This window comes from Coregonus lavaretus (assembly GCF_964263955.1).
Source record: "Coregonus lavaretus genome assembly, chromosome: 1".
Classification (NCBI taxonomy): domain Eukaryota; kingdom Metazoa; phylum Chordata; class Actinopteri; order Salmoniformes; family Salmonidae; genus Coregonus; species Coregonus lavaretus.
This window is the reverse complement of record NC_139988.1, coordinates 65,842,529-65,859,218: the sequence shown is the minus strand read 5'-3', so window position 1 is coordinate 65,859,218 and position 16,690 is coordinate 65,842,529. Positions and strand designations below refer to the sequence as shown.

The window sequence follows — 16,690 nt, the reverse complement described above, 5'->3', positions numbered from 1 at the left end:
ACCCCCCTCCTCCCCCACCCCCCATAATAAAAAAAGAAAAGTGGTTGTCCCACTGGCTATCATAAGTTGAATGCACCAATTTGTAAGTCGCTCTGGATAAGAGCGTCTGCTAAATGACATAAATGTAAATGTAAATGTAATGTGAACCAAAAGCCTAAGCCAAACCCTGCAATGGCTGTTTGGGAAGACATACTAAAAAGTGTATTTCAGCTGTACACTAAACACGGAACCGATCCAATTATAACAGATCTCAGTGAAAGAGGAAGATATTTCCTTTTTCAAAGTGACCATTAGGCGATAGAACCATGGGACTAGATCCAAGAATTCAAGATACAACAGCACACTATCAATGTCATACCCCCAGTCTTGCTCCCTTTAGTGTAGACAAGTTGTGAATTCAGCCATAAAGAGGTTTAAGGGGATGGGAGCTACTGTATACATTGAGATCTCTACAGTGCCAGACAATGTATAGACTTTCCTTATACACTGGCCTTAGTTCAAAATGGGGAACTGACATCCCCTCCCAAGTGTCCCCACTGTTGGAGGAAGAAAGTCTGTCTCTCTTTCTCTCTCTCTCTCGAAAAACTGACATCGCCGCCCAAGTGGAAGCAAAGGATCTCCCTCTCCTTCTCTCTCTTTCTCTCACTCCCTCTCTCATTCTCTCCCTCTTCTCTAGCTCACCCTCTCCTCTCGTTCCTCCTGATTTGCCAGACATCCTCTTCCCTCTGCTGTCACATTTGGTACAGATGGTTAGGCCCTATGGAGTGGCCTGTCAGTCTCCATTTGCCCAGCGCAGTCTGACAGCGGGCCTGATGGCTCGTGAAGGGCCCCCGACTCTCCCAGACACACGGACACTGACATTTTCTCAAAGGGGCCCGCACATGCCTTCACACAACCAGATACTGTAGGAGAGAAATGAAGAGAACCTGGAGTTGACTCTGAGCCAGCCACAGGCTAAGAGAGAGAGAGAGAGAGAGGGGGAGAAATAAAGAGAGAAGGAGAGCGGGATGGGTGAGAGAGAGAGGGATGGAGACAGGGGGTTGAGATGGGAGGTAAAGAAGAGTGGAAAGGAGAAAGAGAAATGGAGAGATAGAAGGGTTGAGAGAGAGAGAGAGAGAGAGAGAGAGAGAGAGAGAGAGAGAGAGAGAGAGAGAGAGAGAGAGAGAGAGAGAGAGAGATGGACAGGTCTGAGCTGTCAGATAAGACACGCATCAGTCATTGCCTGTGGATGTGATCTCACAGCTCACGTCAGTAACCTATCCAGTGCCACTGCACTAATCACTTCCCTGGGAGGCTACACTGAGTCGTGTATCAGGCAGCCCGGCCGGCCAGGCAGCGTGTGTGTGTGTGTGTGTGTGTGTGTGTGTGTGTGTGTGTGTGTGTGTGTGTGTGTGTGTGTGTGTGAGGCCAAGCGGAGGAGAATGCGCCCGTGACCACCCTCAGACGCACTTCCACCTGACATACCCATGTTTACTCATACACACAGTCAGTACACAATAACACACACACACAGTCAAACTCAGTAGATACACACAGGCAAAGAGTGTCATATGTACATGCATGTGCATGCACACACACGTACATGGACAAACACAAACACAAACAGACTTATTTTAACAATAGATTATGGCCAAGATCTTATATGTGTTATGATTAATTATATTTTAATAAATGGTTTATTAATATGGAATTTGTCTGAAATTATCTGAAATGGAAAAACATCCATAGAGAATAGCCTGTAACCACAAGAAGGAGAGAGTATAGCAAAATCAACAAGACTCAATTTAAAAAATCATAAAAAGGAGGAAAAATACGAAATGTGGATTCTGACAAGTAGCCTATTGTCTGTTACTAGCCTACTGCATGCCTCAGCGCAGCAGCAAAGATTCTCTATTTTCCAATCTCTCTCATGCGGAACGATCTGACACATAAACTGACAGATATGGAGAATATCCCTACACGAAGAGCCACAGCTTTGTTTCCCCTTTATCTCGTTGTTTAGGTCCCCATTCATTTCACCTTTCTCATTGATATTGTTGGGATTTGATGTTTCCTTTTAATCTGTTGTCATTGACAAAGATAGTCACTTTCCACCAATTTAAGCATTGTACCCTGATGATGAAATCTTCCTTTGAACATGCAATAGTAAAAACAATAACATGACATTTAGATGTTAGCCTATCATATTTCTGATACTAAATGTTGGGGTACATATTAACCTACATTTAAAACATCCGATTAGGCTTTGGCTACAGAGTGCTTTGGTGGTCGGGCCTTTATATATTAATAAAGGCTAATAGTTTTCAAAAGCCATGATATTGAAATATGCAGGCCAGTGGCTAAACCACCTCGTAAAAGTTATGCATGACAGAACTAACAAGAACAAACCAAACCACAACTTCTGCAGGGTATTAGAAATCAACCGGAATGCTGTCTCTCAGGTATGATATGCATGTATTATTAATGAAATTTGTCTACACTTGACAAAACGTCCATCCAATACGATGAATGCTGGTTTGTCTTTCAAATATGTCCATGATTAGCTTGTTGGAACAAAGCTGTTCTATTCAACACGCACAAGCAGGTGCACATCCTCAATAAAACATGTCTATCCATGACTATAGGGCCTGGTTGTTCTAAAATAATAATCTTCTTATTATATGAGAGAGCTAACAAATAGTCAAATAATTCCTGACTTGGAGGTAACTTTTAACATTGAAACCTATAGGCTATGATGTGTGAATGAAATAGCTCGGTCAAACAAGTTTTGAGGTCGAGCATTACCAGGCCTAATTTGGAAACCAACAAGAAATTGTAAAATGATATATTCAATTTGCAGACTGACTAGCCTACCTATAGTCTACGTCAAATTAAAACGTTGTACAAACCTTTGCCAATACTGTTAAATCCGTTTACTGTATCCTTGCTGCAAGGTAGACACCACATGTGACAATACCGGGTAGCAGGGAGGGAGCTGTATTGTAGTGCCCCAAGGCAATGCTCCTAGTCAATATATATCTCCCACACACTCGCTCTCGCGCTCCCATTTGAGCTGGATATGCGCTGTCTGCTTAGTAGCCTACCGATATACACAGAGAATTGACAGACAGTCACACACCACGGACACACACCAGGTAGGAATACCAGATTTATTCCCTAATTTCAGATACAATGTGTTGTTTAATTAGTATCAGTTGGTTTTTATTTATTAGGCTAGGAATATTGGGCTTTGTAGTTGAGTTGTGTCAATGTTTGTAATTGTCATAATTGGTCCACAGACACCCTGTACATGGGGAAAACAGTGCAATGTGTTCTGTTATTTGACATTCATGGAATGTGTGAAAATGACATGACAAATATTTATAATATTCTATTACTATATTATTAAAATAACAGCCTATTCATTTTAAGATTGTTATGACAATGTCTCTCAGAATTATTTTATTAACATTTTTAATACACAGAAGTTAATTACTTTTGGCCTAAGTGTTACTTTATATAGATTTTTTGTTATTTCCATACATTTTATTTTAGGCCTAATTATGCATTAACAATTTCACAGGGGAATAAGCTAACTAATTGTTAGGATACAAAACTCAAAATCTCTTAACATTGTGATAACTTGGGTTTAGGCCTAATATCTATCAAAGTCTAATTTAGAACTGAAAAACAGATATTCTTTAGAAGAAGTGTAGAAATAAATAATGTGTTATATGCTTTGAAATGCATGACAATTATTTGGATATCGAATATTTCACAATATCATCAATATGAATTCCTTCTGCATCTCAAAAAAACTGAGAGGAATGCATTGATGGTTAACTTGACTTATTTATTAAATAGGCCTATCACTTTAAATTAATTCAATTAATGTAACACATATGATTCTTACAAAAATCTATGTCAAACATCCTTATATCTTCTCTCATCCACTCTTTCAGGACCTTCTCCTTAGTTCAAGTTGACAGAAGACATTGGATCATCGCTCAGTCTTAACTGCAAGCCACCATCTTAGGTAAAGTCACATTTACGCTCAATTTGTAATAAAATACAAAAGTATAACTGTTATACTATCTGTATTATACAGTATATAACTTTAAAATATAGAGAGTAAATAGAAAGGATGATTCCACACTCTATGAAATGTCATTCTTTCCTCTCTGTGAGTAGCCGATAGATCAACACCTCATATTGGTGCCATTTGACACATTTGCCCCCCTTCCCCCAACCCATCCAGTGTTATCGGTTTTGGTTGTTATTGCATGCAACTTGTCAATGCTTTTAGTGAGGCGAGCCTTCTTAATTGAAACAATAGATGTTGAAGCTGAAGCGATTAGGCTTGTCTGATCACAAGCCTCTAAAAGCTTAAAACAAGACCACAGGGCCTGGATAAAGGAAAGGTGGGGGGCAGAGGCCCACAGAGTCAGGGCAGTAGTGGGCACGGTGGCCACTAACAGTGTCCAGCAGTGAAAACATTTAAAGGAAAAATTATTTGTATTGATTGGCTCCTAATAGCAGCTGTTAGGCTCCATTATGAGCTCAGAGGCCAGGTCAGAGCCTCAGGGGTAGACAAGTGAGCCAATCACATGGGCCGATGCAAACGGTCTAGTGTCTAAGGGGCCAATTGGGGCAGGACCTGTGTTAAAGTGAATTTTGTCATCTCTCTCGTATTACAGATACTGTAGTGAAGTCAAGGTCAGTTTCTGTCGATCTGTCCTCACAAGTTGTGATGGAAGTGATGGTTTAGTAAAAGTTTATAGTATTCTTAAACAAGTCTTCACCACCAGCACTCTCAGGGGAGAAGCAAGAAGAATGATTAAAGTAATTAAGAGAAAAAAAGCGGGTGTGTAAAGTTGATTTTACCTCAGCCTGGACCCCTAAACATCACACAGGCTTTCATCCGTGAACGGCCTCAGGAAAAATACAAAATAAAAGCCTCACAGAAGGGTCTTTTAATCTGAAGAGCGATGCTCTCTCTCGCTCACTCACTCTCTCTACCCACAGGGCTAACCCAGCGGCTTGGCTTACAGTGGAGAACGATTACAAAGTTTCTTTCTCCCCCATCCCGTTGACTTTAGCTCCCTCTCCCCCTCAAAAAAAATTACAATAAATTGTAGGGGAGTGTTTGAAATTGATTTGAGGGAGTTATTGAAAAGGTTCATTAAACTAAAGTGATTGTTATATTGAAATATGGAAGAAAAGGGTGCTCTGTTGAGATAATTAGACAGAACTGTAGATAAGATTGATTTCTCTTGTATTTATGTATTTAAAAAAAACATGAGACTGAATGCTGCATACAATGATGGTATTTGAATCAGCCGCATCAGATAATAGGATAGGTCAAGTGTGTAAAACTTGATTTCGATTTTTGACGTGAAAACGAATTTGACATTTAATCTGCATGGTTCAATTGTTTTGTTTACCTTTGGGGATTATGAACTATCGTAATTATAGACAGACGAGAGGTCAGATGTTTTGGCATTACTTAAATATCCAACCAAAACATCTGAAATAGAGAGAGAAAGGAGTTGATGGGAAAGTTAGTAAATTCTTGATGAATTTTTAGACCGTGTTATTATTATTTATTTTTTTAGAGTGTATGATTTCACTAAAGGAAACTTAATTAATCTTTGAAAATATTGTAACATTACTAATTTAGTGCACTGGCTTATACATTTTTTTTTTTTACAATCCTGATAATGTCATGCAGAAGTCAGATTACATTACAGACATTACATTGGTAAATAGTTCACTCATTCACTTCAAATATCCACCAACATACACACAGGGAACACTTTATTTTATGGTCCATTATTTACCTGATATTTATTTTAAAAATATAGCAAAAACGTTTCATTACCTAATAACGACCTCTCTGTGTCTTTGGGATTAATTGAAAAAATTTGCACCGGCATCATATAGTACCAATTATATTGAACGTTTTCAAGTCCCAAAACATTACAATTGTTACCATGTCTTTTTCCAGTAAATTCCAGCTGTAATAGATATGTGAGATAAATCTCCCCTCTTATCTGTCCTGTGAAAGGGATGAAAGGGTATAACATTGAGAACACCACCCCAACTCCAAAAGCACAGAAGTAGAGAGGAAAGACAGAAGCGGGCGAGAGGAGAGCAGTTGAACTTGGTGCGATGAGCCCTGACCCAAATCCCAGCCCTGGCACTAACGATGCCCTATGGGCGTGACGCCAGGCTCTCATTAAGAACCAGGGCCCATGCCCACTCTCCCCCCTCAACGCCCACCCTCTGCAATCCTCACCCTGGCCACGCTGCGCCCCTAGCCAGCCTCCAGGGGCCCAGCCCAGAGCCCATGTAGCCAGGCCATGGCTGTGAGTGAAGCCCCCTGCACAGGTGCAGAGCCCGCTGGGGCTGCCTGTTTGCCCCCCAGCCCTGGGCCCTGGGCCCTGCTAGCGCCTGGTGCTGCACTGGAAATAATGAGTTATGGCAGGTACAGTGAGAACAGAGCAGTGTGGGCCTCCCTGGAGTTAGGTTAGTGGCAACTCAGCTCAGCAGCTCAGGTAGGCAACACATGAAGCACTCCCATAGATACACATATGCGTGTACTCTTAGCACACAGATACAGACAGACTCAGAGAAATGCATTAAGATTAATATACTCACCATATGCTCTGCAGTGTAATTCCGTCACTCCAATTCAATTCTGCTGTTTCTTTTTGGGACGTCGATTCACTTCTTATAGAAAATGTATTTGATGATTCTATAAATTCACATTTTTGGTTATAATTTAAAAAAATAGTATATTGTGTTCCACAGCTCCTGCCCACCTGGATCCCAGCTTGAAGAATCTTTCTCAACAAATAAAGAAATGCACTACATCTAGCCCGAGAAGGAAGGAGTGACTGTGTCCCTACAGCCCCATCTCTCCAAGACTTTCACACACCTTCTCGTCAGAATAACCTGCATTGTGAGGACAGAATCATTCCGCATCATGTCCAAGGAGGACCACGCGTGCAAGGTGACCTCCGTGTGCAAGCACAAGGAGCGCAAGCCCAAGAAGCCCCACTACATCCCACGGCCATGGGGCAAACCCTACAACTATAAGTGCTTCCAGTGCCCCTTCACCTGCATGGAGAAGTCCCATCTCTACAACCACATGAAGTACAGCCTGTGCAAGAACTCCCTGTCCCTGCTCATCGAGTCCGACTGGCCCTATAAGAAGGGCAACCTGCTGCACCCAGACCAGCTCCGGCCCCTTCAGCAGGCACACTGCCTCCGGACCGCGGCCGGGAAAGAGGAGCCCGAGCCCACCACAGGGACCGAGGAGAGGCCCCGGCAGCGGCGTGCTGTGGGGGAGGACGGAGACAAAGGACAGAGTCCGGGAGGAGAGGAGGAGAGGGGACAGGGAGAAGGGGCTGAAGTTAATGGGATGACCAGAGAGAGCTCCAATAACAGGGAGTCTTCAGAAGGGATGACCAAGAGAGCAAGTAAGCGGCCTGAACCAGAGCTGCTGATGGCCGATATGTACTCTCTGGAGGACCAACTTCTGCGGGCACGCTCTGTGGAGGTGGAAGCCCAGCTGAAGCACTACAAGCTGTCCAAGACGTGCCTGACGGCCCCCAGGCTGCTGTCGGAGCAGTGGCGTCTGCTGGCCACCAGCCACACAAAGGCCAAATCCGAGGGGGCCCAGCCTAGAGTGGGCGACTCCATCCCTTGCTACCCTCCTCCACCTGGCCTGGTGGACTACCAGGACCCAACGGGACTCAATCTCTCCGTCCTCGGGGTGGGCTACCCCCTGAGCCCCAACCTCTTCTCCTATGTGAACTCAATGAACGCAATCCCCACCGCTGCCACCAATGTTAATACACCAACTCACGCGCAGCTGGCCCAGCTCCCCTTCCTGGCGTCGGCCGCTCAGCTCATGCAACCAGCGTCCGGCGCACACCACCCCGCCGACCGGAGCCTCCTGCCACCCCACTTCTACTACCCCTTCCTCTGCGAGCATGCCTTCGGAGCAGCCTCCACTCAGAGCGACGTCAGCAAGGGGCTTAAGACCTCCGCGAATGGCCTGGAGTCCAACCCCAGTTACCAGCCCAAAGTCAACTTGTGGAAGGTGCCTGCTCTTAGGCCAGGTACCCCCACCACCTCCCCTGCCGCCTGGGTGTCCCCCCAGAGAGAGTCACCAGACCCTTCCTACAGAACAGGGGACAAGTTTGAGGCTGCAGCCAAGGAGGGGAAACCAAGCTGGGGCCTCAAGAGAACAGGGGCCCCCTTGGGGACCCACAAGTCCCCTGTGGAGAAGAGGCCAGCCCTCGGGTTCACCCTGGACCTCCTCAAGAACATTCACAAAACCAAACCAACAGAAAAGCTCCTCCTCCACAGCAGGTAAGATTCTACAAATCCTACTTTTTAAATATACTTTTTGCTATTACTATTTTACTATATATTTTCGTATTTTCGTAACTATTTCTATATTTTCCTCTCTGAAATCACAGATATCTAAAATTCACTTCTTTGGTCTCTCCATAGTTTTACGAATGCTCAGTCTCAAGCCCAGCCAGCAGAGCGGTGGTACACAGATCCCCCCGCAAGCCCAGTCAGTGATTCGCCCTCTCCGCCACGTTGTAGAAGACCCAGCAGCCGGGACTCTACCACTGGCCAAGGGACAGGGGAGGCATCCTCAGAACCAGCATCAGCTGCTGCCCTCCTCAGCGACCTATCCAAGGCTCTACAGGAGTACCAGGAGGCTGAACGCAAGATCGCCCACCTGGAGAAAGAGGACCTTCCTGCTCAGGGACATCTATGGGAACACCTGAACAAGATCCGCAGCGAGCTCTCCCACATTCACCATGCACTGGAGAGGACAGCCCGCCAGAGCGAAGGACCCCTGGACCTCTCCGTCAAGAAGGAACACCCTGGAGTGACTGATATGGTTGCCCCTGGCGACCAGGGCCTCAGGGGAGACTCACTTAAAGACGATATTACCATGGAGACCGAGGAGGAAGACGAGGAGGAGGAAAAGGAGAACGAGAGGAGGAAGGAAGCGATGAAGGCTTCGTTGGAGAGTCGTAAGCAGTCATTGGACGTGCTGATCAAGATGAGTCAGGTGGGGGTGAAGACGGAGGTCCTATCCCCAGGAGGGTTGGGGTTGAGGCCCAGCCAGGTGGAGGGTCTCTGGCCAGGCATGACCACCAAGTGTGAGGCTGACTCCAGCGTGCTGCTTTGCCCCGATGGACGGCCCCTCACGGTCATGCCTGACTTCCCCCCCTTCTCCACCAAAAACTCCAAGAGGCCCCCGTCCATCCAGCAACTAGGGGAGACACAATGTCCACCAAGCCCCCTGACCACAACAGACTCCTAAACCTCTCCTGAGAAACTACATTTCCCAGCTTGCCACACTCCTGAAAGCCCGCCTGAAGACTACACAGCAGCACAATTCTATTTTGTTCATGCACTCCCAGACTCTCACTGTCCAGGCAAGCGCTTACACCACTAATGTACTTTACAACACCACCCCCATCTCCCCATAAAGACAGCAAAGCTTAGCACCTTAAATAAAAAGGGGGGAATGAAGAAGTGGTTGAGAAGAAGTGACAATAAACATAAGACTAATACCCTCAATCAGTTCTCCCTATTAAAATGGTGATTGTTGATACAGGATTATCTGGAAAAACTATTCCAATGGGCAGTAGTGATGCTTGAAATGAAAGACTTGTTATGCAACAAAAAATGTATTTGCACTTAAAAGAGTGACTGCAGAACACATGAAAATAAAAACCTTGTTTTACGATCTAAGGTATGAAGCCTCTTACAATTTTGTCCCAAGTTGAGAGACAATACTTTGAACTGATTTGTACATATTGTAATTTATTTGATTGATGTAATCAAAATGAATTAAGAAGTAAATGTTATGTTTTATATCAATGATGTCTTGTTTGATTGTCTTATGCTGATTAAACCATTGCACTGTACACGTCCATTGTACATGTCTGTATCAAATGCACTTTCATTTATTTGAATAAACAAAGAGATTGTGTAACAGAAGGTGTTGTAGACTTTGTACTCATGTATTCTTTGTGTGGAGCCTTTTGAGTGAATGAGTGATTGCAGAGGCACAACTTTGGTTTTAGAAGTGGGGGGGACATAAAATTGTTGTTATTTTTATTAATTTTTTCCAGTCGCATAAACACTCCAAACTGCCTACCCGACCGCTCGGAGGCGTCCGCATGGTCCTAAAGCACACCGTTGCCTCGTTTTGTATCACATTCCAATGATAAAACTGGGGGGGGGACAGAAATGCAATTTCAGAATGTCCCCCGTCCCCCGTCCCCAGTGAAAGTTGCACCACTGAGTGATTGTATAGTGGCATTACACTGTGATAAGTGTAATAACTCAGAAATATCCACATATTTATTTAGCAAGAGCAGTTAAAATTCTACAAAATCCTAGTTATTTTAGCCAAGACCAAGTAGGGATAAGACAGAAATCCCTCAATGGTGTATTGTGCATTCCTGCCCTTGCATTTTGGAGGGACAATCAAGCTGAGGGTCAGAACTCAACAGGACAACTTCACGACTCTATGACAAAGAGCTTACACAGGATCAATCAATCAATCACGTTTATTTATAAAGCCCTTTAAACATCAGCAGATGTCACAAAGTGCTATACAGATAAAGGTGTTGCGTCCCATTAATCACACCTTTCTCCCGAAATGTACACACATTCTCTACTCATTTGCACACTCTTGGCATTCTCTCAACCAGCTTCATGAGGAATGCTTTTCCAACAGTCTTGAAGGAGTTCCCACATATGCTGAGCACTTGTTGGCTGCTTTTACTTCACTCTGCAGTCCAACTCATCCCAAACCATCTCAATTGGGTTGAGGTCGGGTGATTGTGGAGGCCAGGTCATCTGATGCAGCACTCTATCACTCTCCTTCTTGGTCAAATAGCCCTTACACAGCCTGGAGGTGTGTTTTGGGTCATTGTCCTTTTGAAAAACAAATGATAGTCCCACTAAGTGCAAACCAGATGGGATGGCGTATCGCTGCAGAATGCTGTGGTAGCTATGCTGGTTAAGTGTGCCTTGAATTCTAAATAAATCACAGACAGTGTCACCAGCAAAGCACCCCCACACCATCACACCTCCATGCTTCATGGTGGGAACCACACATGCGGAGATCATCCGTTCACCTACTCCGGTGGAACCAAAAATCTCAAATTTGGTCTCATCAGACCAAAGGACAGATTTCGACCATGAAGGCCTGATTCACGCAGTCTCCTCTGAACAGTTGATGTTGAGATGTGTCTGTTACTTGAACTCCGTGAAGCATTTATTTGGGTTGCAATCTTAGGTGCAGTTAACTCTAATGAACTTATCCTCTGCAGCAGAGGTAACACTGGGTCTTCCTTTCTTGTGGCGGTCCTCATGAGAGCCAGTTTCATGATAGCGCTGGATGGTTTTTGCTACTGCACTTGAAGAAACTTTCAAAGTTCTTGAAATTGTCTGTATTGACTGACCTTCATGTCTTAAAGTAATGATGGACTGTCATTTCACTTTGCTTATTTGAGCGGTTCTTGCCGTAATATGGACTTGGTCTTTTACCAAAATAGGGTTATCTTCTGTATACCAACCCTACCTTGTCACACCACAACTGATTGGCTCAAACGCATTAAGAAGGAAAGAAATTCCACAAATTAACTTTTAAGAAGGCACACCTGTTAATTTAAATGCATTCCAGATGACTACCTCATGAAGCTGGTCGAGAGAATGCCAAGAGTGTGCAAAGCTGTCATCAAGGCAAAGGGTGGCTATTTCAAGAATCTCAAATATAAAATATATTTTGATTTGTTTAACACTTTTTTGGTTACTACATGATTCCATATGTGTTATCTCATAGTTTTGATATCTTCACTATTATTCTACAATGTAGAAAATAGTAAAAAATAAAGAAAAACCTTTGAATGAGTAGGCGTGTCCAAACTTTTGACTGGTACTGTATATATATTTTTTACACATATTTAAAGACTACCAATAAACACTGTGTGACCTTTATTTAACCCACTGCAGTAAAAAGTTGGGGAGTGGCAGTGAACAGCAATCTTTAAGTCTTTCCACAGATTTTCAATGGGATTCAAGTCTGGGCTTTGGCTGGGCCACTCAAGGACCTTCACATTCTTGTTCTGAAGCCATTCCAGAATTGCTATGGCTGTATGCTTGGGGTCATTGTCCTGTTGGAACGTAAATCTTTGCCCCACTCTAAGGTCATTTGCACTCTGAAGCAGGTTCTCATCAAGTATTCGCTGCCACCACCATGCTTCACGGTAGGGATGGTGTTAGACGTGTGATGAGCTGTGCCTGGTTTTCTCCAGACATAGCACTTTTAATTCACACCAAAGAGTTATCATCTGACCACAGAATATTTTTGCCTTATGCTCTGTCTTTCACATGCCTTTTTGCAAACTCCAGGCATGCTGTCATGTGCCGTTTTCTCAGGAATGGCTTTTCGTCTGGCCACTCCCATAAAGCCCAGATTGGTGAAGTGTTATAGAGACTGTTGTCCTTCTGGCAGGTTCTCCCATCTCAGCCAAGGAACTCAGTAGTTCTGTCAGAGTGGTCATTGGGTTCTTGGTCACCTCCCCAACCAAGGTCCTTCTTGCCCGGTTGTTCAGTTTGGTTGGACGGCCAATGATGGAGACCACTGTGCTCTTGGAAACTTTCACCACTCTATAAATTGTTTTATACCCTTCCCCAGATAAATGCCTCATCACAATCTCAGAGATCTACGGACAGTTCCTTGGACTTCATGGTATAGTTTCTGCTCTGACATGCACTGTGAACTGTGGGACCTTATATAGGCAGGTGTGTTTCTTTCTATATTCACATTTTAGTCATTTAGCAGACGCTCTTATCCAGAGCAACTTACAGTTAGTGAGTGCATACATTTTTCATACTGGCCCCCCCGTGGGAATCGAACCCACAACCCTGGCGTTGCAAGTGCCATGCTCTACCAACTGAGCTACAACTGAGCTATATCATGTCCAAACAATTGAATTGGCCACAGGTGGACTCCAATCAAGTTGTAGCGACATCTCAAGGATTATCAAAGGAAATTGGATGCACCTGAGCTCAATTTGGAGTGTCATAGCAAAGGGACGTGAATACTTATGTAAATGAGATATTTCTGTATTTCATTTTCAATACATTTGCAAAAATGTCTAAAAACATGTTTTTAATTTGTCATTATGGGGTATTGTAAAACAATATTCAATCAATTTTGAATTCAGGCTATAACAACAAAATGTGGGGGGGCATGAATCTTTCTGTCAAGGGGCATGAATACTTTCTGAAGGATCCCTGTTGAGGTCACAGTAAGGGTCAAGTTAGTAAATCATTAGTCCACAAGAGGGTGCTCTCAACCAACACAAATCAGTGTCTACAGAGTGTGCTGTAATTCATATGCCTGTCCATAGAGATGAAAAAGTAACCTTTTGTTATTAAAAAAATCAGTTGTGCAGGTAGTGCTGAGATACCAAATAGATGGTGGTTTATTCTATGGTAGCAATACGTTTAAATTCTGTTCACAACGATGAGAATGGATGTAGGGTTTGAAGTTAAATAAAGGAAAAATAGACTAAATATCTTGATCTATTACTTGTTATGCTTGTGTCATACGGTATTCCACTCAGGACATCTAGGTTCACAAGTGAGTCTACAGGCCTGTGTGTGATTGTTTCCTGTGACCCTGGGTCTACAGAGAATTCTCCTATTTACTATAGGCAGCGGCAGAATTTGTGTGGCACCTTGACCTCTTCATCGTAACCAAAGAGCTAACATTTTGGGTCTTCGGGGTCTTCAGGGTCTTGACAGATAACCTTTGCTGCCGTCACCGGGCGTGAAGGGTAGAGAAGAGGGGGCAGGGGAGTGCAGGGCGGCCCAGCGCTGAGCACCCGTCCTAGGGGCTGACAGGTAGCCCTCTCCCAACCTATCTGGAGCCCCAGCCTGGGGCCCTGACCTTTGCAGGGGGGCTCAGACCTTTCCAGGCACAGGTGACTTTGATGCTGCTGACGGTTTAGCTCAGGGAGCCACTTCACCTTTAACATGGGTTGGTCATCCTACCATGTCAGGGAAGATACATGAGCGCTACAGAGGTCATGCCACTATGCATTAGGAAAGACCATGGTTGCGTCCCAATAATCTCTCCTTTCTCCAGAAATGTGCACATGTCCACTTCCCTTCATGGATTTGAAAGGAAATGACTTACAGTACCAGTCAAAAGTTTGGACACACCTACTCATTCAAGGGCTTTTCTTTATTTTTTACTATTTTCTACATTGTAGAATAATAGTGAAGACATCATAACTATGAAATAACACATTAGGAAACATGTAGTAACCAAAATAAAAAAGTGTTAAACAAATCAAAATACATTTTATATTTGAGATTCTTCAAAGTAGCCACCCTTTGCCTTGATGACAGCATTGCACACTCTTGGCATTCTCTCAACAGCTTCATGAGGTAGTCACCTGGAATGCATTTAAATTCACAGGTGTGCTTTGTTAAAAGTTAATTTGTGGAATTTCTTTCCTTCTTAATACGTTTGAGCCAATCAGTTGTGTTGTGACAAGGTAGGGTTGGTATACAGAAGATAGCCCTATTTGGTAGAATACCAAATTATTACATTGTTTGCAAACTGATATGTTACACGTATTAATGCCAAAATAACATGCAAAACAGGCAACAAAACAAAAAAATATATATACAGTGCATTTGGAAAGTATTCAGACCCCTTGACTCTTTCAAAATGTTCTTACGTTACAGCCTTATTCTAAAATTGATTAAATTGTTTTTTTCCTCATCTATCTACACATAATACCCCATAATGACAAACCAAAACAGGTTTACATTTTTTTGTGCAAATGTATTAAAGATTTAAAACTGAAATATTAAATTTACATAAGTATTCAGACCCTTTACTCAATACTTTGTTGAAGCACCTTTGGCAGCGATTACAGCCTCTAGTCTTTTTGGGTATGACGCTACAAGCTTGGCAAACCTGTATAAGCCTTGGTTTCTCAAATGACTGCCTCGCCTGGTTCACCAACTACTTCTCTGATAGAGTTCAATGTGTCAAATCGGAGGGCCTGTTGTCTGGACCTATGGCAGTCTCTATGGGGGTGCCACAGGGTTCAATTCTTGGGCCAACTCTTTTCTCCGTAAATATCAATGATGTCGCTCTTGCTGCTGGTGACTCTCAGATCCACCTCTACGCAGACGACACCATTTTGTATACATCTGGCCCTTAATTGGACACTGTGTTAACAAACCTCCAAACGAGCTTCAATGCCATACAACACTCCTTCCGTAGCCTCCAACTGCTCTTAAACACTAGTAAAACTAAATGCATGCTCTTCAATCGAACGCTGCTTGCACCCGCCCACCTGACTAGAATAACTACTCTCGACTGGTCTGACCTAGTGTATGTGGACAACTACCAATACCTAGGTGTCTGGTTGGACTGTAAACTCTCCTTCCAGACTCACATTAAGCATCTCCAATCCAAAGTTAAATCTAGAATCGGCTTCCTATTTCACAACAAAGCCTCCTTCACTCATGCTGCCAAACATGCCCTCGTAAAACTGACTATCCTACCGATCCTTGACTTCGGCGATGTCATTTACAAAATAGCCTCCAACACTCTACTCAGCAAATTGGATGTTGTCACCAAAGCCCCAGAAACTACCCACCACTGTGACCTGTACGCTCTTGTTGGCTGGTCCTCACTACATATTCATCGCCAAACCCACTGGCTCCAGGCCATCTATAAATCACTGCTAGGCAAATCTCTGCCTTATCTTAGCTCATTGGTCACCATAGCAACACCCACACGTAGTATGCGCTCCAGCAGGTATATCTCACTGGTCAACACCTCCTTTGCCAACACCTCCTTTGGCCGCCATTCCTTCCAGTTCTCTGCTGCCAATGACTGGAACGAACTGCAAAAATCTCTGAAGCTGGAGACTCTTATCTCCCTCACTAACTTTAAGCATCAGTTGTCAGAGCACCTTACCGATCACTGCACCTGTACACAGCCCTTCTGAAATTAGCCCACTCAACTACAGTGGGGAAAAAAAGTATTTAGTCAGCCACCAATTGTGCAAGTTCTCCCACTTAAAAAGATGAGAGAGGCCTGTAATTTTCATCATAGGTACACGTCAACTATAACAGACAAATTGAGAAAAAAAAATCCAGAAAATCACATTGTAGGATTTTTAATGAATTTATTTGCAAATTATGGTGGAAAATAAGTATTTGGTCAATAACAAAAGTTTCTCAATAGTGTGTTATATACCCTTTGTTGGCAATGACACAGGTCAAACGTTTTCTGTAAGTCTTCACAAGGTTTTCACACACTGTTGCTGGTATTTTGGCCCATTCCTCCATGCAGATCTCCTCTAGAGCAGTGATGTTTTGGGGCTGTCGCTGGGCAACACGGACTTTCAACTCCCTCCAAAGATTTTCTATGGGGTTGAGATCTGGAGACTGGCTAGGCCACTCCAGGACCTTGAAATGCTTCTTACGAAGCCACTCCTTCGTTGCACGGGCGGTGTGTTTGGGATCATTGTCATGCTGAAAGACCCAGCCACGTTTCATCTTCAATGCCCTTGCTGATGGAAGGAGGTTTTCACTCAAAATCTCACGATACATGGCCCCA

General features: G+C 43.7%; 1 protein-coding gene across 1 annotated transcript; it reads left to right on the top strand.

The window, feature by feature from the left end:
* Window positions 1-6,967: 6,967 nt before the first annotated feature.
* prr35 (proline rich 35) lies at window positions 6,968-9,337 on the top strand (the record flags this gene model as incomplete). Its single annotated transcript, XM_084144874.1, has 2 exons — window positions 6,968-8,361; window positions 8,506-9,337. 2 exons carry the CDS (start codon window positions 6,968-6,970, stop codon window positions 9,335-9,337), a joined length of 2,226 nt encoding a protein of 741 aa, XP_084001000.1.
* Window positions 9,338-16,690: the final 7,353 nt, after the last annotated feature.